This window comes from Salmo salar, chromosome 24 (assembly GCF_965601325.2).
Source record: "Salmo salar chromosome 24, fSalSal1, whole genome shotgun sequence".
NCBI classification, from domain to species: domain Eukaryota; kingdom Metazoa; phylum Chordata; class Actinopteri; order Salmoniformes; family Salmonidae; genus Salmo; species Salmo salar.
This window is the reverse complement of record NC_138314.1, coordinates 17,258,532-17,285,279: the sequence shown is the minus strand read 5'-3', so window position 1 is coordinate 17,285,279 and position 26,748 is coordinate 17,258,532. Positions and strand designations below refer to the sequence as shown.

At 40.1% G+C, this 26,748-nt stretch overlaps 1 protein-coding gene across 2 annotated transcripts; it reads right to left on the bottom strand.

Annotated features, from left to right (window-relative positions):
• Positions 1-748: 748 nt before the first annotated feature.
• On the bottom strand, positions 749-25,433 carry LOC106585003 (T-box transcription factor TBX5). Of its 2 annotated transcripts, none has more exons than XM_014170729.3 (9): positions 25,254-25,433; positions 18,161-18,330; positions 17,225-17,319; positions 10,493-10,612; positions 8,544-8,691; positions 7,846-7,998; positions 5,566-5,657; positions 3,430-3,656; positions 749-3,258 (listed from the first exon to the last, which is right to left on the bottom strand). In XM_014170729.3, exons 2-9 carry the CDS (start codon positions 18,293-18,295, stop codon positions 2,702-2,704), a joined length of 1,527 nt encoding a protein of 508 aa, XP_014026204.1. In that variant the 5' UTR covers positions 18,296-18,330; positions 25,254-25,433; the 3' UTR covers positions 749-2,701. The 2 variants fall into 2 exon arrangements, with proteins under 2 accessions (XP_014026204.1, XP_014026203.1); XM_014170728.3 differs by lacking the exon at positions 25,254-25,433 and adding an exon at positions 19,731-20,139.
• Between the last annotated feature and the right edge of the window lie 1,315 nt (positions 25,434-26,748).

Sequence of the window (26,748 nt, the reverse complement as noted above, 5' to 3'; positions counted from 1 at the left end):
TTACATTTTGGCTGTGGCGAAGTCTTGCAGAGAAAGCTGGGGAAAGTCAAGCTGACACACACGCAGGTGCGCATGCATGCACGTACATACACATTTCTCTACCATGCACTGTGTGTGTCTGAGTGTCTTTGTGTGTGTTGTAACGGTCTCATCCTTTCCCTGAGCTGTGGGCAGGTGTGAGGAGTCCTTAACCCCACTGAGGAGCAGAAACACGACACCTTAACGAGAATCACTTCAGGAGGCAAGAGAGAGGGACAGAGAGTGAGGACCACCAACAGTCCTCATGGTGATGCCCGCTCCTGCCCAGTCAACCCCACTACTCTCTGGGCAGCAGGTCATCTGTGTGAGGGGGTACAGCTGGAGGAGACTGGAGAGGCCAAACAAACTGTCAGAGATAAGAGAAAACACACACACACACACACACAGCTGCACTCGAACTAGACTACTCTGTTTAACTTCCTTTATCAACACAGCTCAGCTCAATGTTCTTTAACCTGCACTGATGGAGTTACTCCCTACTCAGCCTTAGTGTGTGTGTGTGTGTGTGTGTGTGTGTGTGTGTGTGTGTGTGTGTGTGTGTGTGTGTGTGTGTGTGTGTGTGTGTGCGTGCGATGCATGTCTCTTCAGAAGGAACATAAACATGACAACAGATTGAGTTATTTGAAATTCTCTTCAAATGTATTTAAGTTCTGTAAATACATTTGTATATATATATATATATACACACACACACACACATCAGAACAGAAAAAGTAACAAGCCATTTATTACAACCATGTTAAATATTGTATTCAAAAGGAAATGACAGGAGACGGGAGGGAGGAAAGCAAAAAATAAATAAACTTCAATGGGAAACAAACAAGTTGAACAATTCAACCAACACTGTGTAATTACAACCAGCACTGTGTAATTACAACCAACACTGTGTAATTACAACCAGCACTGTGTAATTACAACCAACACTGTGTAATTACAACCAACACTGTGTAATTACAACAAAACCAGCACTGTGTAATTACAACAAAACCAGCACTGTGTAATTACAACAAAACCAGCACTGTGTAATTACAACAAAACCAGCACTGTGTAATTACAACAAAACCAGCACTGTGTAATTACAACAAAACCAGCACTGTGTAATTACAACAAAACCAGCACTGTGTAATTACAACAAAACCAGCACTGTGTAATTACAACCAACACTGTGTAATTACAACAAAACCAGCACTGTGTAATTACAACCAACACTGTGTAATTACAACAAAACCAGCACTGTGTAATTACAACAAAACCAGCACTGTGTAATTACAACAAAACCAGCACTGTGTAATTACAACAAAACCAGCACTGTGTAATTACAACCAACACTGTGTAATTACAACAAAACCAGCACTGTGTAATTACAACAAAACCAGCCAGAATCTCAAGGCCAATAAATACTATAAACAATAACAATACAATAAAGTACAAACACTTCTCAAATGATCACAGGACGTCTCTTTTTAAAGTATTGCTTTCACATAAACACACGCACGCTGGCGCACAGACACACACACACACACACAGGAATGACTCTCGCTCTGCACATGCAGTGCTTACGTACTGATCCTCTGTGAACCAATATGAACTCTTCCTATGTTAGTGTAAAACACCAGGCCATCACCTGGTTCCAACTAACACACCCACTGACTCTCAAGGAAAATAAAACAATATTTAGACAAGAACAATAATCATATGATGTCTAAAGTATATGTTTAAAAGTGTGACTATAATATGACTCCCTTCTACTGGCTTTAAGGGGGGGGGGGGGGCTAGAAACACAGACAGAGAGTGAGGGGCAGAGAGAGAGACAGAAATGTAGTGTTGATCGAGTGTTTATTGGTCAGTTCGGGGTAAAGGACAGTGTTGATTGATAGGTCAGTTTAGAGAAACGGAGAGTGTTGATTGGTCAGTTCAGAGAAACAGAGAGTTTTGTTGGGTCAGTTCAGGGGTAAAGGAGAGGCCAGCAGTGACAGCTGCATGATGATGAGATGTGCGTATACCCAAAATGCAATGGGAGTGTTTACAGGTCTTCTGCCATGCAGCAGCCTCTAAACAAGTTCTCTATGTTTGTCAGTGTGTGTGTGTGTGTGCAGGTCTTCCTCCCTGCAGCCTGGTGTAAACTAACAGTTTATCTCTCTTCTGCTCTGCCTGTGGCCACCGCAGCCCCTCTCAGCCGACATTAACTCACAGCAGCCCTGAGCTGAGCTGACACACACACAGATTACAAATATGGTTTTGTCTGTTGGATCACAGGGATTTCGGTGGGTCACAAACCAACTGGGAACCACGGCCACAGAGAGACAGTCTCACATCTTCAGGGGACAGGGTGACAGGGTGACAGACAGGTCACATACTGTATTAAAAACAGTCTCAGGAATGAAGCGTGGAACGTGTTAGTTGATGGCATCATCTTTCTTCCTGTCCCTCTAGTTTGAATGCTTATCCCCCAAGTTCCTCTAACATCAATTCCTTCCAGAGAGGTCCCAGTCAGAGGAGGATGGACTTAAACGCAACACACAGATGATCTAACGTTCCACCGATGGCACAGGGAAACACACAACTGGCCAATTAAATCTCTTCACACATAAAATGACAACACCTCACATAAACATAACCCCAAGCCACCAATCAGAGTCTTTCCCCTACACCTGTGGTCCAATCAGGTGGGCTCGCTCCATTCTGGGACCCCTCCCCTGACATGTGTGTGAAGGGTGTGGTAGTGAGGAGGAGATGGGGAGGAGGGGTAGCGGTGGTACTCTCTGAGGGGTGGGCTGGGATGTTGGGGTGTCTGGTGTGGTCTGGAGCTCTGGGTCTGGCCGCGAGAGAGAGAGTCCCCCAGAGGAGGAGAGCCTTGGTGGGCTATGGAGCTCAGCTGAGCGTTCCGGGGACTGGAGGAGTAGGGCTGGTGGGGGAAGGTTGTGTAGGGGTCAGTAGGGGTCATGGGGGCCATGGGAGGAGTCAATGGGCAGCTGTAGGACCAGGATGTACAGCTGAGGTTGTCCAGTCTGGGCTCTGAGCCAGCAAACATACACGCCTGCCGCTGCCCCACCTCTGACCTGTATGGGGAGTCAGAGAGACCAGGGGGAGGGACGGAGGGAGGGAGAGGGGGATGAGGGTAAGCAGACGGCTGATAGTAAGACTCGTCGTTGCTGGGAGAACTGTCGATGTAGGGCTTTCTGTACTGGTGATTCTCTGCTGTAGGACAGCTATCATCCGCTGTGGGGAGAGAGAGGGGGGGGTGTAAGATTGAGTAACACACTATAAAGGGGACTGGTCTTCCACTAGCAACGACGATCATAGAAACAAATCACTCCAGAGACAAAGAGGCAATACAAACTGCTCCAGTGTTTAGAGTGACAGTAATCGTACAAATGCAGCGTAGCTTACCTTTTCTCTTGTTGCAGTGGTACACCTGCATGTGTTCGTGTGTGTCTGGTTGGGGGAGGGTGTAGGGGGATGGAGGAGGGATGAGGAGGTCCTGGGTGGTGCTGCTCACCCCATTCTCACAGGAATAGGGGTGCAAACCCAACCCCCTCGCTTCCCCCCCAAACGGACTCCCACTAGGACACACCCTCTGACGCACTGAGCTACGAGGAACCACCGGATACTCCTTACTGAGAGAGAGAGAGAGAAAGAGAGAGAGAGATTTATACCATTTGCAACACATTTTGAAATCATCTTTTAGTCCAAGCACAGTAATGAGACAGGCCTCCAGTACTAAGAAAACTAAACCACCACCCACTGGGCAAACACTGGTTAAATCAACCTTCAATGTCATTTATCAATGTATTATGACGTGGAATCAATGTGGAAAATACATTGGATTTGAAAAAAGTCATCAACCAGTATTGTTTTTATCTCATTTCAACCAGCATTATACACATTGGAATTAGGGTAAAACTTCAACTTAAATATATTGACATAACCTGACTAACAGGTTGTTACATCAATCTAATTTCAAAATAATCATCAGAAATATGTATACATTTAAATTGCCTTTGACCTCGTTTCAATGATAGTAAAATGGTATGTTTGAATAAACATCATTGTTTCAACGGTTAAGCTATCAACCTAAATAAAGAGGTATATTGAAATAAAATGTAAAGCCTGAACAGTGACTCTTTAAATGGTATATGAGGGGTAATGCACTTGATAACAAGTCTACCATCCAGATGCCTACCTCTATGTACCCTGCTTAGCCTTGGAAACAAGCTCGTTTCAGCTGAGCTGTCGTTTCAACACATTTAGACAATCCGCTTCCATACTCATTTCCGTAGACTACCTAAATAACATTGAATAGTTGAAAGTAACTCCTCTAACCTTCCTTACGCAATCTGTGTGTGAAAGTAAATTCGGAGTGAGGTTGCATTTATGTAGACTACATTGACATCTGATTTTCCCAACAAAGGACACCGTCATTTCTACATGTAGGTAGGTATACTATCATTTATCCATGGTTGATTGGATCTTTGAAAGTTTAGAAGTAGTTATCATTAACCCTATATGGATGCCAAATTCATGATATTAATAATACACTTTTATTGATGTGCCATCTGTTATTCAGGTTAAGTCAATGTATTTAAGTTGAAGCTTTACCCTAATTTCAATGTTTATAATGCTGGTTGAAATTAGATGAAAACAGTGCTGGTTGATGACTTTTTTCAAATCCAAATGTATTTTCCACATTGATTCCACGTCACAATACGTTGACAAATTACATTGGAACTACGTTGATTCAACCAGTGTGTGCCCAGTGAGCAGATATATGAATATATTTTAGGCAAACAGTCTAATTAACGTAGATTTGAAAATATTGTCTAAGCTGCTTGCCAAAATATTACACAATAATTGACTTCCACCTGTTCTTCCATATACTGTATATTTCCATACTTGTGATTCAAAAACCTCAATTACACACTCAGTATTCCTTTCTTTTTGTAGTCTCCCTCCCAGTTTGATCATTATTTTTCTATTATAGACGTGCATGTTATGATGTAATTTTACTCTCTCCCTCTCTTGAACACTGGCCTCTCAGTGGTATGTAGGGGACATTGGTCTGTGGCTCTCTACCTCTCACCCTGCTGTTACACACACACACACACACACACACACACACACACACACTGCTGAAAGATAATATGCTACTCTAAAAATAAACTCTCATCCGCATGCCACTTCAGATACTCTCCCTCATCTCTCTCTCTGCTCTCATCGTCTCTCTCAATCTCTCTAACACCCCAGTCCATTCCCTCTCTTATTTTCACCTCCCTCAATCTACACCTAGAGCAGTACAGTGACTCCCCAGTCTTCCCTCCTCATCCCCTCTCCTCCTCCTCCCTTCTCCTAAGTTTACTGTCGATTTCTGAGAGGACACTTACTCAAACCGCCTCACACAATATGCACAAAATAGACTGTCCTTTCCAGACAGGCTGGAGCAAAAGTCAGAGAGAGAGAGAGAGAGAGAGAGAGAGAGAGAGAGAGAGAGAGAGAGGGGGGAGGGAGAGAGAGAGAGTCTGTACTCACCCCTGTATCTTAGCCATGCGGTGCAGCTCCATGTCATCACTGCCTCTGAAGCCCTTAGCGAATGGGTTGTTCTCTATCTTCAGCTGGGTGATCTGAGAAGGGACACAACACACTGCCTTAGATCACCAAACACCCTGCCCCGCCCTTTGTGTTACTGTGCTGATCCATGAGACACTAAATGTTGAATCTGGACCTGAACAGTTGCTAGATTCTGAAACGCAACATGGACATTCCACAGACACTGATCATGTTCTGAAAGTATTCATTTTGAACCAGCAGAATAGCAGTGTAAACTGTTTAAAGATGGAATCCGCATTAGGAGAAACAGCGCCGCTGTCGGCCCCAGCACCTTTGTTATTGTTTTATGGACAAAACAGAGGTGAGGGGAAAAGAACTAAACAATGTTTGCTGTAATTTCTTTGTTGTTGTAATATCCCAAAATGAACGAAGCAGTTTCACCAAGGATTCCAGCTTTAAAGTCCTTAAGTCAAATATAGTTGTTCTAGGAACATTTGGGGTGAAAAATATATATTTTCATTGACAATGACACGGCGGGAAACTTGCCGTTGGTTTGTGTTTTTCTTTTTAGGCGTGGTGATGTGTTTATCACAGTTCACGTGGGCTTTCACTATGGAGCGATATAAATGCCAACAGAAATTGAATTTTGAATTTGTGTTCAGGAATTCAATTTGCATTCAATAGTTTAGAATTTTGTATTGTACATAATTTGAACTTGTATTTCATGTGTTTCAGTGTGTGTGTGTGTGTGCGCGCGCGCGTGCGTGTGTGTGTGAGAGGACAGAGAGAGAGAGAAACTACAGGTAACTGCCAAAATACAGCGCATTCGGGAAGTCTTCGGACCCCTTGACTTTTTCCAGATTTTGTTACGTTACAGCCTTATTCTAAAATGTATTAAATAAAACAATGTCCTCATTAACCAACACACAATACCCCATAAGGACAAAGCAAAAACACGTTTAAAAAACTAATAAACAGAAATACCTTATTTACATAAGTATTCAGACCCTTTGCTATAAGACTTGAAATTGAGCTCAGGTGCATCCTGTTTCCACCTTTGGCAGCGATTACAGACTCAAGTCTTCTTGGGTATGACGCTACAAGCTTGGCACCCAAAATACAGGTGTGCCAAGCTTGTAGCGTCATACCCAAGAAGACTTGAGTCTGTAATCGCTGCCAAAGGTGCTTCAACAAAGTACTAAGTAAAGGGTCTGAATAGTTATGTAAATGTGATATTTCGTTTTTGTATTTGTAATCAATTTGCAAAAAAATCTAAAACCTCTTTTTGCTTTGTCATTATGGGGTATTGTGTGTAGATTGATGAGATATATATATATTTTTAATCCATTTTAGAATAAGGCTGTAACGTAACAAAATGGGGAAAAAAGTGAAGGGGTCTAAATACTTTCCGAATGCACTGTAAAGGAAACACCAACATAAACTGTCTTATTAATAGGGTGTTGGACCACCACGAGCCGCCAGAACAGCTTCAATGCACCTTGGTGTAGATTCTACAAGTGTCTGGAACTCTATTGGACGGATGCAACACCTTTCTTTAATGAGAAATTCTATCATTTGGTGTTTTGTTGATGGTGGTGGAAAACGCTGTCTCCATAAACTCCCATAAGTGTTCAATTGGGTTGAGATCTGGTGACTGAGACACACACACACACACCATTTAAACCCCCTATGGTCCTTTGAGAGTCCTCATTCAAAGTCACTGAGATCTCTTCTTCTAGCCATGGTAGCCAGAAATAATGGGCAACTGGGCATTTTTATACATGACTCTAAGCATGATGGGATGTTAATTGCATAATCAACTCAGGAACCACACCTGTGTGAAAGCATCTGCTTTCAATAAACTTTGTATCTCTCATTTACTCAAGTGTTTCCTTTATTTTGGCAGTTACCTGTATGTGTGTGAGAGTGATTTCTCTATGGCGCTGAAACCATAACATATATGATCAAAGGAAAGGAACAGGTCAGAGCTGCCCTGTGATGCGTAAACACTGGGATGTAATCAAACTGGACATGTTGAGTTGAGAACAGTGATCGCGGGGGAAAATGCACTGATTCACATGGCTAACACAAATCTATATACCCATAAGACAACTCTGGCCTGTACAACAGGACCTGGACAATTTAACTGTACCTATGCCAAAATAATCCAGAAATATCTGATCAAATAAGATGAACAAAAATGTGACTTAAAAAAATTACATAATAATCCTAAATTATTTTGCGTGTTCAGTGTTTCGGTACCTTGTGGTTCTGGTATGATGTCACGGCGATGAAGGCGGTCTCTGAGAACACATGCGTGCAGAAGGCAGTGTTCTTGGAACCAAACCTGTTGTATTCGTCTGCTTTGACGATATGGAGGCGGGGCTGGTATTTATGCATGGAGTTTAATATGATCTGCAATACAACAAAAACAAATACATTAAACCAATGTTCTAACTCCATCCCACTTGTAGACGGATATATTCAATAGGCCTTTCCATAAATTTGCCCTTGTGTCTGGACGCATGCTATGCTGAAGCTAAATTGTTTATTTCCAAATGCTTGTCTTTATGTACCAATGCACTGTGCATATGTTTGTCGTGTCAGTGATTTTGTTCCCTCTCTGGTAGCCATGCTCTGTGTGTAATAGTAAAGTATTAACAGATAATAGGCCTAGCAGAAAGCAGATAATAGTGTGTGTGTGCGTGCGTGTGCGTTCATCGAGAGGCCTAATCCTAATTGGTGTGACGGTCCCACCAGGCATGGATGAGCTAATGACCCTTAACATACCTAACATCATTATTGAGGTTACCACTGTTCTAACAGAACCACAGCAGACAGCAGCACTATCCCTTCACACACACACACACACACACACACACACACACACACACACACACACACACACACACACACACACACACACACACACACACAGGGTAGAGAGGTTGAGGACTAACGTGTCCGAAGGGGTCCAGATGGTTGTTGGTGAGTTTGAGTTTCTGGAAGGAGACAAGCTGACGTGTCCAGTGGCTTCCGGTGGCCGGAGAGTCAGGATGGACATACAACCTGCCTGGCATGGCCGGCTCCGCCTTCCCCGTCACAGACCTGACACACACACACACACACACACACACACAATTCACACATTGACAACTCAACCAAATATCAATCACAATTGGATGCTAATGTGAGAGTCAGTTGGCCCTGGTCTGACCCAGCCCTGCCCTTTTACCTGCACCTCATACTGTGTGTCTCTCTCTCTCTCTCTCGCTCGCAAAAACACACACACGCACACACACACACACACACACACACACACACACACACACACACACACACACACACACACACACACACACACACACACACACACACACACACACACACACACACACACACACACACACACACACACACACACACCTAACCTGGCCATGCTATTTACTGTGTTCGTCGTGCTGTCACACTGGCATAGGAGACACATAGATCTGACACGCCATGGTGCACCGCTGGCTGTATCTATTATTATTACTAGACCAACATCCTCCTCATGCTTCAACTGCTTTTATTACAAAGAGACTCCGCTGGCCCCTGTCTGTTACATCAGGATATGTTCATACCAATACAGGTGGTAATCAGAGCGATGAGGTACAAGCAAATTCCAACCATGTGAACATGTTTCCAAAAACATGCGCCACTGCCCATGTGAAATCCATAGATTAGGGCCAAATTAATTCATTTAAATTGACTGATCTCCTTATATGAACTGTAACTCAGTAAAATTGTTAATTGTTGCATGTTTATATTTCTGTTCAGTATATTTAAAACATGCAAAATGTTCTGGTTTGTTTCATAGTATTTGGGTCAATTTCATTTAAATTCCAGTCAATTCAGAAAGTAAACCAAATTCCAATTCCACATTTTCCTTATTGAAAAGCGTTGACGACAATTGGAATTTCAGTGTACTTCCTGAATTGACTGGAATTGAGACGGAATTGATCCCAACCTTGCCACTTTAATGACAATAGCCTATGACGTGTGTGCGTGTTGTTGTCATGTGTATGACTCCTTAAATTGGAATTTGTCAGAGAAGAATGCCCTCCAACTGGCAACAACTGGACCGAGTTAGCAAACATGTTCACTGAAGCTATTCCACTTCTGTCAAATATGGCAGGGAAATGACAGAGCACCGCTGATATTTACAAACAAATAATCTACCCATGCATAACAACATTCACATTAGGCATTAACATAGTCCCTTGTCTAAACATATGACTGAAAATGGAGCGCCCATCTTCTATTGTATCAGATGAATGACGTGTCCTTAAGGGTGCCACGGGGCTCCGTCATGTGACCAGGGAGAGGAGACTTACGCAGCACGAGAGGGTTTACGCCGCATTCACGTCATGTTGGAAACCTGGGACCTCCTAGTTAAAATGAGCGTAAGTTATTTGAGTAGAGTTTCATATTGGTTGTATCTGATACTTCCCAAGAGCGAAACTCGGGTAAGAGCTTTCTACAACGAGTAAGCAAGTTGGAAATGTCTGAGTTTATGGGTTTACGACATCTCCCCTGCAGCCTGGTGCTGACCTCAGTGAAACCTAGCCTTTAATCTGCCCGCCACATGAACCCATGGTACTGAGACTGAACCAGCAGTCAGGGGCAGGAGGTGTGATGCGCGGGCAGCAGGCATACACAAGAAACTAGGCCACAGAGCACCGAGCGGGACCATGATGTCACGGCAGCGTGTAAGCAGGCCTAAACATCCACATCCCTGCTCTGTGTTATGTTTCTTTCTCTATAATGCTGTTAAAATATATTCCGTTTTACTATTTATTTTTAGCAGCACAAAACACATAGCGTAGGCGATTTAAATATACAACGTTTTGATATATAACTAGCTTACCATTTATTGTCCGCAAACTTGTAGCGGTGGTCATCCGCTGGCACGATATCCATGAGGAGGATGTACTTGGCTTTAGGGTTGAGGCCCGTAACCTTCACCTTGTAGCAGGGGAACATCCGCCTGGCGAGACAGCAACACCACAGACAGTCAGGATCATAGCAATATCAGTAGCCTATCACAAAGTCATAGCAGCCATTGCTGCAGTTGTGAGCAAAACGCGAAACAAAACGAGAAACATCTAAACAATTTACGGAGTGGCTGCGGTTCCGGATTTTCTGGAGGCCCAATTTGCTCTGGCTAAAGATACTGAGATTTCTGCCCTCCTAACAAAATATGAAGCTGCTGCCCACTGCTCTGCTGCCGCTTCCCCCTCCTTAATCGGCAATGAACGACTGTCTGGTGTAGCCTACAACCTTCATGTTGTACACAAAGGATATGGTCGACATGTTCTCTCTATTGAATTCCATGCCTCAGTAGGATATTAAGCATAAGCATGATTTCATGTTTTTTTTTTTTCAGGAGGGGAGTTAAGCTACATGCAGCTATTTACATGTCGAACACAAAAGACATGATCAACATGTTCGTACAAACTCCAGTCAAAACTCAAGTTGGGAGTTGCATGCAGCTATCTAGGCAGCATATCAAACACAAGCAAGACACAGTCACAGTCCAATTAGCGATTTAAAGTACTTTTCAATCATCATTGTAAACATTGGCTAAGCAGGAGGCAGACAGGCAGTCAAAGTAGCAGTGTTTTTTTCAGCAACTCTGGCTAGTGGCTACCGTATGACAATTACAAAGGTTAGCCTCCATCAGAACACAAAAAGCAGATTGTTTTTGCTCCAATGCAATGTGTAGGGACTGCGTCCCTCTTGTACAACTGCAATATCCAACACAACAGACAGATATGGTTGTAGGCAGTCTTCATAAATCACTGCAGGGTTTTTATTTCAACTGTTCAGAAGTATGAGGCAGAAACATAGCCCACTGGGCACACCACGCCACTTCAATGTGGAAATGTGGGTAATATTTGGTTGAGGTGTTGATCAATGAGATTTCAACCTTTATTCACCCACTCAAAAAGACAGCCAGAAGTTTGTTGAATTCCCAATGTGTCATCACTATGCTTTCAACACTTCTAAAATCACAGCCAAATTCCAATGGAAAAACAATGTCAGATTTTTGGTTTAGTATTCATCTACATGTGTTATCGCTGCACTTTCAACCATTTAAAAGCACAACAAAGTTCAAATGGGAATACAATGTCAGATATTTTGAATATGTATCTCATAGCACAACCAAATGACCTGGATTGCAGTTGAGATTACATTAAAAGCGCATAGTGCAAGTGATCAATGCTGTTCGAGATTCTGTGCAGGTTATTATAGCAATTGCAAAGATCTCCACAGACCTGCAACCTTTGCATGCTATCTTGATCATGCACGCTTTCTAAGATTACATAAAAATAAATGTATAGTTACATTAGGCTAAGCTCAAAATGTGGCCATTTTAAGGTTGAATAAATACTGTCACATTAGTTTCTAAAATAGCTTTAGGCTATTGACAACGCAACCAAATATCAATATTTAAAGGATATTGAATGCTTGGATAGTTTCATCTGAGCCACAGCCTTAATCCTATTCTTTAAAGTCAACGCAACCAAATATCAACATTTGAATCTTTTGTGCCACTGATTTAGACTGGTTTTAATTCCAGTTTGTCTACAAATTACTAATTGATCAATTGGATTCACATCTCCATCTCAACAAAGAATCAAAGTTAAAGAACATGACTAAATCAAATCTAACTTCATTTAAAGTGTATTTCAAATTTGATTTGATTTAGTACTATTGTTTAATTTAGATTTTTGGTTGAGATGCAGAAGTGAATCCAACATATCAATTAGTAATTTGTAGACAAACTGGAATTAGACTAAATCAGTGGCACAGATGGAACTAACCAAGCAGAAGATACATCTCCTTCAAATGTTGATATTTGGTTACGTTGGCACAATTAAATTTCCAGATTGTCTACAAATGAATAATTGATATAGACGTCTCCACCTCAACCAAAAATCGAAGTTAAATAATAGGACTAAATCTAATCTAATCAAACTTTAAATGCACTTTAAATAAAGTTTGATTTAGTCCGATTCTTTAGCCTTGATTTTTGGTTAAGATGGAGACTTGAATCCAATGATTAATTTGAAGATTACATTTGAAATCAACCAAAGCTTGAAACCCTAGGCCTACACAGTGCCTATATAGGGCCTTATTCACACCCCTTTACTTTTTCCACATTTGGTTGTTTTACAGCCTGTATTTAAAATGGATTAACCTTTCTTTAGATGCTATGTCACACACAATACCCCATAATGTCGTAGTGGAATTACGTTTTTAGACATTTTTACAAATAAATAAAATGAACAGCTGAAATGTCTTTAGTCAATACGTATGTAACAGTATAGCATCAGTCCCTCTCCTCGCCCCTACCTGGGCTCGAACCAGGGACTCTCTGCACACATCAACAACTGCCTACCACGAAGCATCGTTACCCATCGCTCCACAAAAACAACTACTTTAAGGTCTCAGAGCGAGTGACGTCACAGATTGAAACAGTATTAGCGCGCACCCCGCTAACTAGCTAGCCATTTCACATCAGTTACACGTATTCAACCCCTTTGTTATGGCAAGCAAAAATAACTTCAGGAGTAAAAATGTGCTTAAGTCAGATAAATTGCATGAACCAACTCTGTGTGCAATAATGTTGTTTAACATGATTTTTTCACACTTTGGATGGTGTATTAATACACCCAGTTACTTCAAAAATACAGGTGTCCTTTCTAACTCAGTTAACGGAGAGGAAGGAAACCACTCAGGGATTTCACCATGAGGCCAATGGTGATTTTACAGAGTAAAATGGCTGTGATAGGAGAAAACTGAGTATGGATCACTGACAGTGTAGTTACTCCACAATACTAACCTACATGTATTTTGGAATATACAAATATTACAAAACATGCATCTTGTTTGCAATAAGGCACTAAAGTAATACTGCACAAAATGTGGAAAATGAATACTCTCTTTGTCCTAAATACAAAGCATTATGTTTGGGGCAAATCCAACACATCACTGAGAACCAGTCTTATATTTTCAAACGTGGTGGTGGCTGCACCATGTTATGGGTATGCTTGTCATCGGCAAGGGCTAGGGAGTTTTTTAGGATGAAAAGAAATGCAATAGAGCTAAGCACAGGAAAAGTCCTAAAGGTTTAGTCTGCTTTCCAACAGACACTGGGAGACAAATCCACTTTTCAGCAGGAAAATAACCTAAAATACAAGGCCAAATATACACTGGAGTTATTTACCAAGATGGCATTGAATGTTCCCGAGTAGCCTAGTTACATTTTTGACTTAAATCGGCTGAAACATATATGGCAAGACTTGAAAATGGCTGTCCAGCAACAATCAACTTGACAGAGCTTGAAGAATTTCTTCAAAAATAAATGGGCAAATATTGTACAATCCAGGTTTGCAAAGCTCTTAAGAGACCCAGAAAGACTCCCAGCTGTAATTGCTGCCAAAGGTGATTCTAACATGGATTGACTCAGGGGGTTGAATACTTATCTAATCAAAATATATTAGTGTTTTATTTAAGGAATCTTCCACTTTGACATTAGATTATTTTGTGTAGATCGTTGACAAAAAAAAGGACAATTTAATCACACTTTGTGTATAGAAAAAGTTGAGGGGTATGAATACTTTGAGGGCACTGTATGTATTGTAAATTTTTTGTTGAACCCTGGGTTGAATTGAAACATAGCTCTAGATGACTTCGCAAATGCTATATAGGCCTAAATAGTATCATTGATGATCTCTAAAGTATGGTTACATTTAATTTGCTCTGTTAAACCTACCCTTTGGAATGACTTTGATAGGTATAGTGAATTTTGTTATTAAGAGACCTCTCAATAGCCATTCTCACGATAGTACATTGGTATTAGTCAGTGATAAATATCAAAGCTAAGCAGGGCTTGGTTAAAACTCTGGATGGGAGACCAAATTAATAGCTCTAGATAGAACAACTCTCCAGTAGGAAGTGGTGCTCAGCCTATAGTTTTTTTTTCTGATGGTGGATATACAGTGAGCTCCAAAAGGGACCAAAAGTACTGGGACAAATTAACTTATATGTTTGTGTATTAAAGTAGTCATGCCTCTAACTTTCTCACTCATCAATATTCACGATTCATTCAGGATTATCCGTCATCACGGTAGCATCCACATTAATGTAGAAGTATTTTGAATCATATTCTTACTTACAATAAAAGTGAGTAAAAAAATGACACAATACATTATTTACTGTTCATTTCTATTGGGCACAAAATAGTCTGAAACACAACCAAAACAAACAGCAAATGCATCCAACAAGTTTGTAGAGTCACACACTTGATGGAATCATTGCGTGCTAGGAATATGGGACTAAATATTAAACTTTTGACTACCTTAATACACATAAGTGAATATGTCCCAATACTTTTGGTCCACTAAAATTGAGCGACTATGTACAAAAAGTGCTGTACTTTCTAAATGGTTCACCCGATATGGATGAACATTTCCTAAAATTAAAGCTGACAGTCTGTACTTTAACCTCATCGTCATTGTATCATTTCAAATCCAAAGTGCTGGAGCACAGTGCCAAAACAACAAAGATTTGTCACAGTCCCAATACACAGCAAATTGGCCAACTATGATTTTTCAGTGTAAAAATGTTCCTGTTGATTCAGGAGTTAAACTCACTCTGTAAGAGTGAAATTAACCCTAAGTGGTGTAAAAGAACCCCCAGCGTTGGTGTTAATAACCAGAGTTATTTTGTACAGTGTGGAGAGTAAAACAGTCCCATCAAAACCCTGCTTATCATTATCCTATTTCCAAGCATTCTCTACTGCAGGTAGATTTTTTAGGATTGTTTTTAATATCTGTGTTTTTGCTTTTGGTTTTGATTGATTGATTAATCTTATGCTACACAAAGATAAATAACATACATTTTTCTAAACTAATACAATCAATTAGTTTGATTTATTATACCCGTTACTGAAATGGTTGTTCCAGTTTAAATGGTTTAGGTAGTCTTCTTATCAACTTTCCTAACCCTGAAAGTCATTCTGAATGCAGGTTGTGGGTGATTAAAAATTCCAGCTGTTGGATATCCTAACTCTGATTGGATTCCAATAGGAATTACACATCACTTTGCAAGCCAGCATAATGTGACTTGCAGGCCTGACGTGGCCTGTAAACCAGGAGTATCCTAACACCACATCAAAGTAAGGCCTTATGATATATGTATTGTATTGTCATAGAGTTTAGTTTTAATGATCACATTTGACTAGGTACTCACTTGGTGAATGCCACAGGCCTTTAAAATGAAATCATTCAATAACCATGTCTCTGTCAGTAACAAATACAGTCATGGGTGGAAACTCTATAATTCACTCAAAAAGAAAAGGCACCCGGGACATATGCAAATTAGGCTTTACACCCTAGTGTTAAAACAACACCTAAAAAGTATTTACTGTAACACTAGAGGTGTTCATTTCTTACACAGAAAGTGTAACAGCATCAGCACTAAGCAAAGTGAGTCCAGTTTACTCTAAATGAAGTGTTATGTTTTACGCTGTAGGTGCATATTACTCTACAGTAGAGCTGTGCAAACACCACAACCAAGTTCATTTGAACACTTTAAGTGTTGAATTGGGAACACTGTAACAGAGTTAAATCTTTAACGCTTTCAAAAGTGTTATTTTAACACCGGGACTCATATGTTCACTGAAATTAGTGTACGTTTAACACTTTCAGAGTTAAATGTATTCCATTGATATTGCTGTATACTTTTGGAGCTCACTGTAAATTGAAGCTCCAAAGCTGTTTCAAAGGTACATAGTCAACATATTTTAAACAAGTTTGTCTATGTGTTGAAGATAACGTTGTTTCAAAGGTACAAATTCAACATATTTCGTACAAGTTTGTCTATGTTGAAAACTGGTTACAATGATGACATAATCCCGTGGTTGAAATTTCACCTTCCAAACAACCATTGATGACTTTTTTTCAAATCCTATGTATTTTCACGTTCATTCCACGTCACAATACATTGATAAGTTACTAGCTACGTTGATTGAACCAACCAGTTTGTGCCCAGTGGGAGGATACATCATCTTGGTTCGATCAGAAGAGGGTGAGTAAAGAGAGAAACGTGAAGGGAGGTGAAGTGTGAGCAGCAACAAAAAATGTGTGCGTAGAATAACACGTACAGGAGGTGATTTGGATGCGTAGCTTTGAGAAAGGGCTTTCCAGAGGGGTTGGGGCGAGTGCGAAACTCCATATTCATAGCCACCGCCAATCATTTATTAGGCTAATGAGAAAATTATGTTACGTGAAAATGTGTACCCGGCCATTAGTCTACTTGTTATAGGCCTAATTATAAATACAAACGTTACAAACATTAGCCCTAATCACAAAAATGTGACATGTTTAACAGGTCTAGGTCTTGTGGACACATGTTTATTTACCCTAAATGTTCAGTGTTAATTAACGGAAGCTCAAAAAACCTATAGCCTAAGCCTAACGTAAAAAGAGAGAAAACAATATTTACTAGTTTATCAGGTATAATTGTAGCCTATAATGGACACGAATTTTCCTTATCCTCTAATGCAAGAACACATAGAGCACGCATTTACCTTCCCGCTTTAGTGATAATCATCTCTGTTCCGACCTCATGGAACTTCTCCCACAGCTCGCGCTCGTGCAGGTAGACTTTTATTCCCTCCATCCCCTGAGAATAGAGAACAAATAAGATAAGATATATATATATATATATATATATATATACTAAATATTTAAACCAAAGTCCCGATCCCTCCTTGAGAGAATATCCTACCGATAGGCCTACATAAACTTAATTGAACATTGTCAAAACAGTTTTTTTTAAAACAAACAAACATAAGCCTTTACAGCCTTACCAATAACAATATATTTTATTTTAATGAGACTGTTGTACTATTGGAACGGTTTGATTAAAATGACAATACGTTTGGTCCTATATTAATAACAATAACTATTGTAAGCCTATTTATTAGATGCTGCATAGGGCCACACTGTTAAATAGGCTACTGAATGTTTCAAATTTATAAGAAAACCCCGATATTTTCACTAACGGAGTTTGACACAGATTTAACCAGAGAGTCAGTCAGTGTTGCTCTGGGCATGTTCTAGGTAACCAACCGACTGTTTAGAAACCAAATCTAGGTCATATTCAGCTCCCGCGTTCCTAAAATTGGCTATTTGTTTCTGCTTTGAAATTAAATGCGCTACTTCGCCAACTTTAGTTTTTATATTGGGGGAATAATCGTTTAAATTAGTGGCCTATATTATTCCGAGTATTTTCATTTGCTCTCTTCAATAGGCTATGGGCCTACTATAGACTATTAACCTAATTACATTATTTTCAATCATTACTTTACCACTTCGCTTTAGAAGAGAAAATCATGCATAAATCGTGATCACCCACAATTTAAAAAAATATACAAGTGCATCGTTTTCATGTTTTGAAAAATGTTACATTTACACACACACACACACACACACACACACACACACCCCCCCCGGGAAGTTACCTGCTGTGTGCACGTGGTCTCCGGTGACGGTGGAGAGCTGGAGCTAGTGTGATTCTCCGGTTTGTTCTCTTTCGGTGAGTCCGTGTCTGTGTCCATGCGCTCTGGGATGACGAACGGGTCCCCGCCGTTAGCCATGACACACACTACAGTACCTGACACCAAGGGACACACTGACGGGATAGACACAACACACACACACACACTATTATCTGATAGGCCTAAAATACAGTATGTTAATACTTTATTATTAACCTATTAGGCCTGGGATAACAGAGCTGATAATAATGACTTGAATTCAATATACACCTCAGTCTCATATCACAGAAAATATGACCAAATTCTAACTATATTACAAAATAAGCTGTGTTGTGCATTTGAAAACATCTTGGGCCTAAAGAAATAAGCTCATGCATAAATGGTCTAGATAATCAAATGAAACAAATTAGAAAAAATAAGCATAATTAAAATGTATATTTAAATAAACATTTAAGTGTCTATTTAGATAGTCATCTGCAACATATAGTCTTGTTAAATATCAGCAGGCTTTATCTATTATTAATCTATTATTTAAAATTGTGTTCTGGCTATATCACAGCGTGTGCATATTTAACGTGTAATAATAACAATAATCATCATCATCATAATAATCGAATAACAGTCATAATTAATAATAAGATAACAATAATAGGAATAGGCTTAGTGATCATAATAATGTATGTAGCATATCGTTACTAATAACGCGTAACAATATCCTACTAGTGATTAAATATGCTATTAGTAAGCTAATAGATAGACGGTTATATAAGGATGCTATTTTATTATACGCTGTGAATGATCAGGGCCCACTGGTAAAACATTCTTTTGTTTTCTATAAATTATTGACAATAAAATGTACCGTGACACTAAATCCAAACAGTGTTTCTAGACGAGCTAAGAGAGGTCCAGTTTGGCTTATTGTTGGTCAAATCCCGGACTGCACCTCTCACTGTACCAGACCTGGCCTCAAATACATGCGTATTTACTAGGCCTATTTGTTATTTAAATACTTATTTTCTGTGTATTTGAGTATTTTCTAATAATGTGGCCAAATCAGCTACTTATATTGGAATTATTTGAAAGTATACGCAAGTAAATTCATGTAAATAGCCAAAACTACAGTATTTTGAAATAGGATACTTGTTTCCATTATTTCAAATACCCCTTGGACCAAACAGACCTTGGTTAAAATGCATGGAGTATTTCAATATTTGTATTTGAAAATACACTTGTCTGTGTATTTGAGTATTTTCAAATACTTTCCAAGTGTTTCCAAAAACATTCCAATATTCAAATAGCCTACTTATATTTTCAAAGAAAAATTATCAAAATACTTACTTCGAAATGTCTTTAGGCTATTTCAATTACTTTCAAAGAATTTGAACCCAGGTCTGCATTCTACATCAACTCTGGAGCGGAACAGCGAAGACATAGAGACAGCCGTCTAAAGCCAAGACGCTGAGACTAAACAACACTACATCCAGCCGCACACATTCACTTAAACACTCCTCACACACTCTTCGGGTCTGTGTACCTCATGCGCTGTTCTGTTTCGGTCCTGGAGACCACAGTTCCACGGTCATCCTGGTGTGTGTGTTTGTTAGATCAGTGTCCAGAGTCGCTGTGTCACCTAATCCGAAATTCTCCAAACACGCAGACCCACAGAGTTCAACGAATTAAATTGAACACTCCGTCAGACCTCCGTCAGTAACGTAGTATTACGGTGAATAATCACACTGGACGAAGGTTAGGCTATATACGTTTAGTATTTTAAAACTGGATTGTACCATACGTCTGGATGAATTTCCCTATGACTCTGACCGTTGACGGTTGCCGAAGCCAGCCTGGTCCACCAGAGACCCCCAGTCTTTTCCCGCCTTCCCCACTCCTGTCCCTCTATCTCCATGCAGCAGTGTCTATAGTGTGCGGAGCTGGAGCTCGGTTTGACCCTCAAATCAGGAATTACCCATTTCAAGGCACCCCCTACGCTTTTCAGCCCCCACCCCCATCGTACCCTCGCGTCATAGCCAGTTACTGAAATAATGTAGACCTATAAGATTGCTCTCCCTCCCTCCCTCCCTCCCTCCCTCCCACCCCCCACCCCCCTCTCGCTCAGACACAGAGAGCGCAGTGGCCTTGTCATTCATGCTAACAAAGATGCTATGAATCTGAATCTGAGAGAGTGACAGAGACAGAGAGCTTCAGCAACAGTGGCCTTGTCATTCATGCTAATAAAGATGCTATGAATCTGAGAGACAGACAGACCGAGAGATGGAGAGAGAGAGATTAATTCATTCCCTGCATGGCCAGGGATTATTTTGAGAAAATGGAGGTCGGTTTATGAGGATTTGGTTTGATGTAAAGAGCATGAAGGTACTATAATCCCTATTTAAGAGAGGAGCAACATTTTCTGTAAATACATGCATGCATGATCTCAGGATATAAATACTATAATAAACTGGGTGGTCTGAACCCTGAATACTAATTGGCTGACAGCTGTGGTATCAGACCATATACCACGGGGATAACAAAATATTTGTTTTTCCTGCTAATTACGTTGGTAATCAGTTTATAATAGCAATAAGGCACCTCGGGAGGTTGTGGTATATGGCCAATATAGCACTGCTAAGGGGTGTGTCCAGGCACTCCGCTTTGCGTCGTGTGTATAATGGCCATATACCACACCACCTCAGGCCTTATTGCTTAATTAGACTCTTTCCCTTTCTTATATAATAGCTAGGATAACCTACATGTATATTATCTCAAAGGCTACCATCCTTCACACAGCATTTCACTGCAGGGCGCTGCGTCTGTGTTAAGAATCGAGATAATCAACCGTCGCATCCATTACCGTGCAGCTCTTGAGCAGAGTCAACCGGAGTTGAAGGGGTCAGCATGAGGTAAACAGGCGCTCGTTTGAGCTCTGCTCTCTCCGTTTGGCGGAATATACTTGACTGTGATTTTAAAACCTCTCTGGGATATGTGGGGCGCTAGCCAACAGCCAGTGAAATTGCAGGGCGCCAAATTCAAACAACAGAAATCTCATAATTAAAATTCCTCAAACATACAAGTATTATACACCATTTTAAAGATAAACTTCTTGTTAATCCAGCCACAGTGTCTGATTTCAAAAAGGCTTTACGACAAAAGCACACCATGCGATTATGTTAGGTCAGCGCCTAGCCACAGAAAACCATACAGCCATTTTCCAAAGAAGGAGAGGTGTCACAAAAGACAGAAATAGCGTTAAAATTAATCACTAACCTTTGATGATCTTCACCAGATGGCACTTCCAGGACTCCATGTTAGACAATAAATGTGTGTTTTGTTCGATAAAGTTCATCTTTATGTCCAAAAACCTCATTTGAAATTGGCGGGTTATGTTCAGAAATGCATTGTCTCAAACAAACATCCGGTGAAAGTGCAGAGAGACACATAAAATGACAGAAATACTCATCATAAACATTGATGAAAGATACAAGTGTTTAACATACGATTAAAATAATGTCTGTGAGTATAACAGAACTCATATGGCAGGCAAAAACCTGAGAAAAATTCAACCAGGAAGTGGGAAATTTGAGGTTTGTAGATTTTTTTAAGTGATTGCCTATCCAATATACTGTGTCTATGGGGTCAGTATGCACTTCCTAAGGCTTCCACTAGATGTCAACAGTCTTTAGAATGTTGTTTCAGGCTTCTACTGTGAAAGGGGAGCGAATAAGAGCTGTTTGAACCAGGGGTCTGGCTGAAAGCCTTGAGGAGTTTATCGCGCACGGCCATGATCGCGAGCTCCGTTCCCTTTCCTTTCTAAAGACAAAGGAATTGTCCTGTTGGAATATTATTGAAGATTTGTGATAAAAACATCCTAAAGATTGATTATATACATCGTTTGACATGTTTCTACGAACTATAATGGAACTTTTTTGACTTTTCGTCTGGACTTTGTGAGTGCGCCTTGTGCATTTGGATTACTGGACTAAACGCGCGAACAAAAAGGAGGTATTTGGACATAAAGATGAACTTTATCGAACAAAACGAACAGTTATTGTCTAACATGGAGACCTGGGAGTGCCATCAGATGAAGATCATCAAAGGTAAGTGATTCATTTTAACGCTATTTCTGACTTTTGTGACACCTCTCCTTGGTTGGAAAATGTCTGTATGGTTTTCTGTGGCTAGGCGCTGACCTAACATAATCGAATGGTGTGCTTTTGCCGTAAAGCCTTTTTGAAATCTGACACAGCGGTTGCATTAAGGAGAAGTTTGTCTTTAACCTGTTTAGGATAGGGGGCAGTATTGACACGGCTGGATAAAAAACATACCCGATTTAATCTGGTTACCACTCCTACCCAGTAACTAGAATATGCATATACTTATTACATATGGATAGAAAACACCCTAAATTTTCTAAAACTGTTTGAATGGTGTCTGTGAGTATAACAGAACTCAAATGGCAGGTCAAAACCTGAGAGATTCCTTTACAGGAAGTGGCCTGTCTGACCAAAACTTGTTTTCCATCTCTATCATTTACTAAGGATCTCTGCTCTAACGTGACACTTCCCACGTCTTCCATAGGCTCTCAGAGCCCGGGAAAAAACAGAATGTCGTCATTCCAGCCCCAGGCTGAAACACATTATCGCCTTTCTCAAGTGGCCGATCAAGGGACACTGGCTTATGCGCGTGACCCCGACCGCCCCTGCCTTCGGGATTTTTTCCTCTGTTTGCCGAAAAGGAGATTCCCTGTCGGAATATTATCGCTTTTCTACGAGAAAAATGTCGTAAAAATTGATTTTAAACAGCGGTTGACATGCTTCGAAGTACGGTAATGGAATACTTAGAATTTTATTGTCACGAATTGCGCCATGCGCGCGACACTTCTTTACTATTTCGGATAGTGTCTGGAACGCACGAACAAAACGCCGCTATTCGGATATAACGATGGATTATTTTGGACCAAACCAACATTTGTTATTGAAGTAGCAGTCCTGGGTGTGTATTCTGACGAAGACAACAAAAGGTAATCAAACTTTTATAATAGTAAATATGATTATAGTGAGTGCTAAACTTGCCGGGTGTCTAAATAGCGAGCCCGTGATGCCTGGGCTATGTACTTAGAATATTGCAAAATGTGCTTTCACCAAAAAGCTATTTTAAAATCGGACATATCGAGTGCATAGAGGAGGTCTGTATCTATAATTCTTAAAATAATTGTTATGCTTTTTGTGAACGTTTATCGTGAGTAATTTAGTAAAATGTTAGCGAATTCCCCGGAAGTTTGCGGGGGGTATGCTAGTTCTGAACGTCACATGCTAATGTAAAAAGCTGGTTTTTGATATAAATATGAACTTGATTGAACAAAACATGCATGTATTGTATAACATAATGTCCTAGGGTTGTCATCTGATGAAGATCATCAAAGGTGAGTGCTGCATTTAGCTGTCTTCTGGGTTTTGGTGACATTATATGCTGGCTTGAAAAATGGGTGTCTGATTATTTCTGGCTTGGTACTCTGCTGACATAATCTAATGTTTTGCTTTCGTTGTAAAGCCTTTTTGAAATCGGACAGTGTGGTTAGATTAACGAGAGTCTTGTCTTTAAATGGCTGTAAAATAGTCATATGTTTGAGAAATTGAAGTAATAGGATTTTTAAGGTTTTGAAAATCGCGCCACAGGATAGCAGTGGCTGTTACGTAGGTGGGACGAATTCGTCCCGCCTAGCCTAGAGAGGTTAACCTGTTATGGCTAGGGGGCAATATTTTCACGGCCGGATAAAAAACGTACCCGATTTAATCAGATTATTACTCCTGCCCAGAAACTAGAATATGCATATAATTATTGGCTTTGGATAGAAAACACCCTAAAGTTTCTAAAACTGTTTGAATGGTGTCTGTGAGTATAACAGAACTCATATGGCAGGCAAAAACCTGAGAAGATTCCATACAGGAAGTGACCTGTCTGACAAGTTCTTGGCTCTTTTTATTGAAGACTGAGGATCTTTGCTGTAACGTGACACTTCCTACGGCTCCCATAGGCTCTCAGAACCCGGGAAAAAGCTGAATGATATCGAGGCAGCCTCTGGCTGAAACACATTATCGCCTTTGGTAAGTGGCCGATCAGAGGACAATGGGCTTAGGCGCGTGCACGAGTCGACCCCATGCTTTATTTTCTTTCGTCTTTTTACCTAAACGCAGATTCCCGGGCGGAATATTATCGCTTTTTTACGAGAAAAATTGCATAAAAATTGATTTTAAACAGCGGTTGACATGCTTCGAAGTACGGTAATGGAATATTTAGACATTTTTTGTCACGAAATGCGTCGTGCTCGTCACCCTTCTTTAACAGTTTTGGAAGCTTTAGAGTGTTTCTATCCAAATCTACATCTATGCATATTCTAGCTTCTGGGCCTGAGTAGCAGGCAGTTCACTCTGGGCACCTAATTCATCCAAGCTACTCAATACTGCCCCCTTCCCAAATAAATTTTAATCAAATAATCAATCCACGACCACACACACACACACACACACACACACACACACATATTGAAATAGGATAGGCTTGCAGCGATACAGCCTATTACAATAGTGTGAAATTAGAGCCTGGACTCATTGGTGTATGAAAATAGGTCAACATCGCGTAAATATAGCCTAATTATAACCTAATCTGATTTGCTTTTCTCACATTTTCTTGGCTACCGCTCATAGGCTACCGACGATTACTCTGTAGCCTTGACATTCTGCTTCGATAATGATCTTGTTCCTCAAAACGGTTATTTGTCACAGCAATAAACTCGTTATTACAGGATTGTCACCAGAATTTTGGCTTTTACGCATGCAGTGTCCCGAGTGCTCTAAAGCGCAAGGTTTTCAAATCCAACAATTATTTCAGAAAGTGATAACCTAGCATATAATTTAGGCTAATATTGGGAATATTAGTAAAAGGCTTGACCTCTATTTTTTATAAATCACAAATAAGAAGACAAACGCCTATAGCCAGTCGGTCATGCATGGTCTCCAAAACAGATCAGTAGTCGGTTATTTCATCAATTGTTGTATTTTACCGTGTTCAGGTGGCAGTTCCGCGCTGGGACATTTACTGTCTATTCGGTCAGTAGCCGAGGCCTAGTGTGTCAACAGTCCTCAATGGTCTCATATGAAGCAATCCATGCGTATGTGCTTCGGGGCATGCACATATGCCTAGAGCATGTGCTGTCGTGTAGTGGCATTGAGATTGTGGCTCTTGTGGAGTTGGCATTGATTTCCGTCGCTGCGTGCACCACACACGTCACTGCTCACATAACTGACCCCACTGTGAATAATCACAAAGATATAAAGTCAAACATTAGGCCTAGACTATACTGCCACCAATATGTGGCATTTCAACTGCCAGAGAAATGACTGATGGACAAAGATCAACCTTCTATTGATAACCGGGCGATGTGATGGTGTTCTGCGAATATCAGACGACAACTGTTTCTAAACTTAATGTGCAGTGGAACTCAGGCCTCTGTCTCACCCCTCTCTCCTCATGCCCTCTGACTTGTACGTGTTCTCTTTTATATTTGGGCCCTGAGAAAGAGATAGAGACCCACTAACATCTAAAATCCTAATCCTGCGCTGCGAATCAGAAACATCAGCCTCGGTGTGAGATATAAAAAAAATCTTGAAATATTTTGTGCATAATATTTAGAATTCCGTTAAACAATAGTTTCGAGATAGTTGGCCTACACTCACAGTATATTTATAGAATAGGCCTATTTCATGTTTGGTCAAGTGATGGTCGGTCGTCATTTCTGGCTGCGGTTGCATGTACAGTTGTGAACGTGTATGATTTGGATGATTCAAATGAAATAAAGTCTGATACTTTCTCAATACTTTCTGGACCGACTGTTTTAATTCATAGCTATAATTGTAGGCCTCCATGTGTAATCACATTTTGATCTAATTTCGAACAAAAACATTCATTTCGAACAGCAACTGTTTGTGAGAATGTTTTGGTAGGCTATAGTTTGACATGCGTGTTGGCCCGAGGGACACGCATTTCCAATTCATCTTTTTAATAATTTATGTTTTATAAAATGTTTGTTTATGTTTCGAAAACCGTTGTTCTTTATAACTTCAATGTTACAAATATATCAGATTGTTATAAACGAATGTAGGGGACTATCACTAAATTCAAAGAGGTATCTTAAAGAAAATTAAATTAGGAATTAGGCCTAAACTTTTTTTTTTATCAGCTATATTTTTAAATGTAGGTATATATATTAATGCAATGTGTTTATTTAAACAATCCCATAACCAAATCATAAATGTAGAAAGCCTATTAACTTGAATGCCACGTAGCATTTTTGAAAAATCTTCTCTAATACTCAAGTGCTGTTTTATACAATTTATTCGTCTTAAGCAATATCTAAAATACTATGATTTTAAAGATATTTTAGTTTAGGAATTTATAATTGCAGATAATATAACCTATATTTCGTCTCTGTGTGTAGAAATCTAATAAAGTACACTAATAGTTGAAGGCTACATTGTTTGAAAAAAAAGGCAAATTAA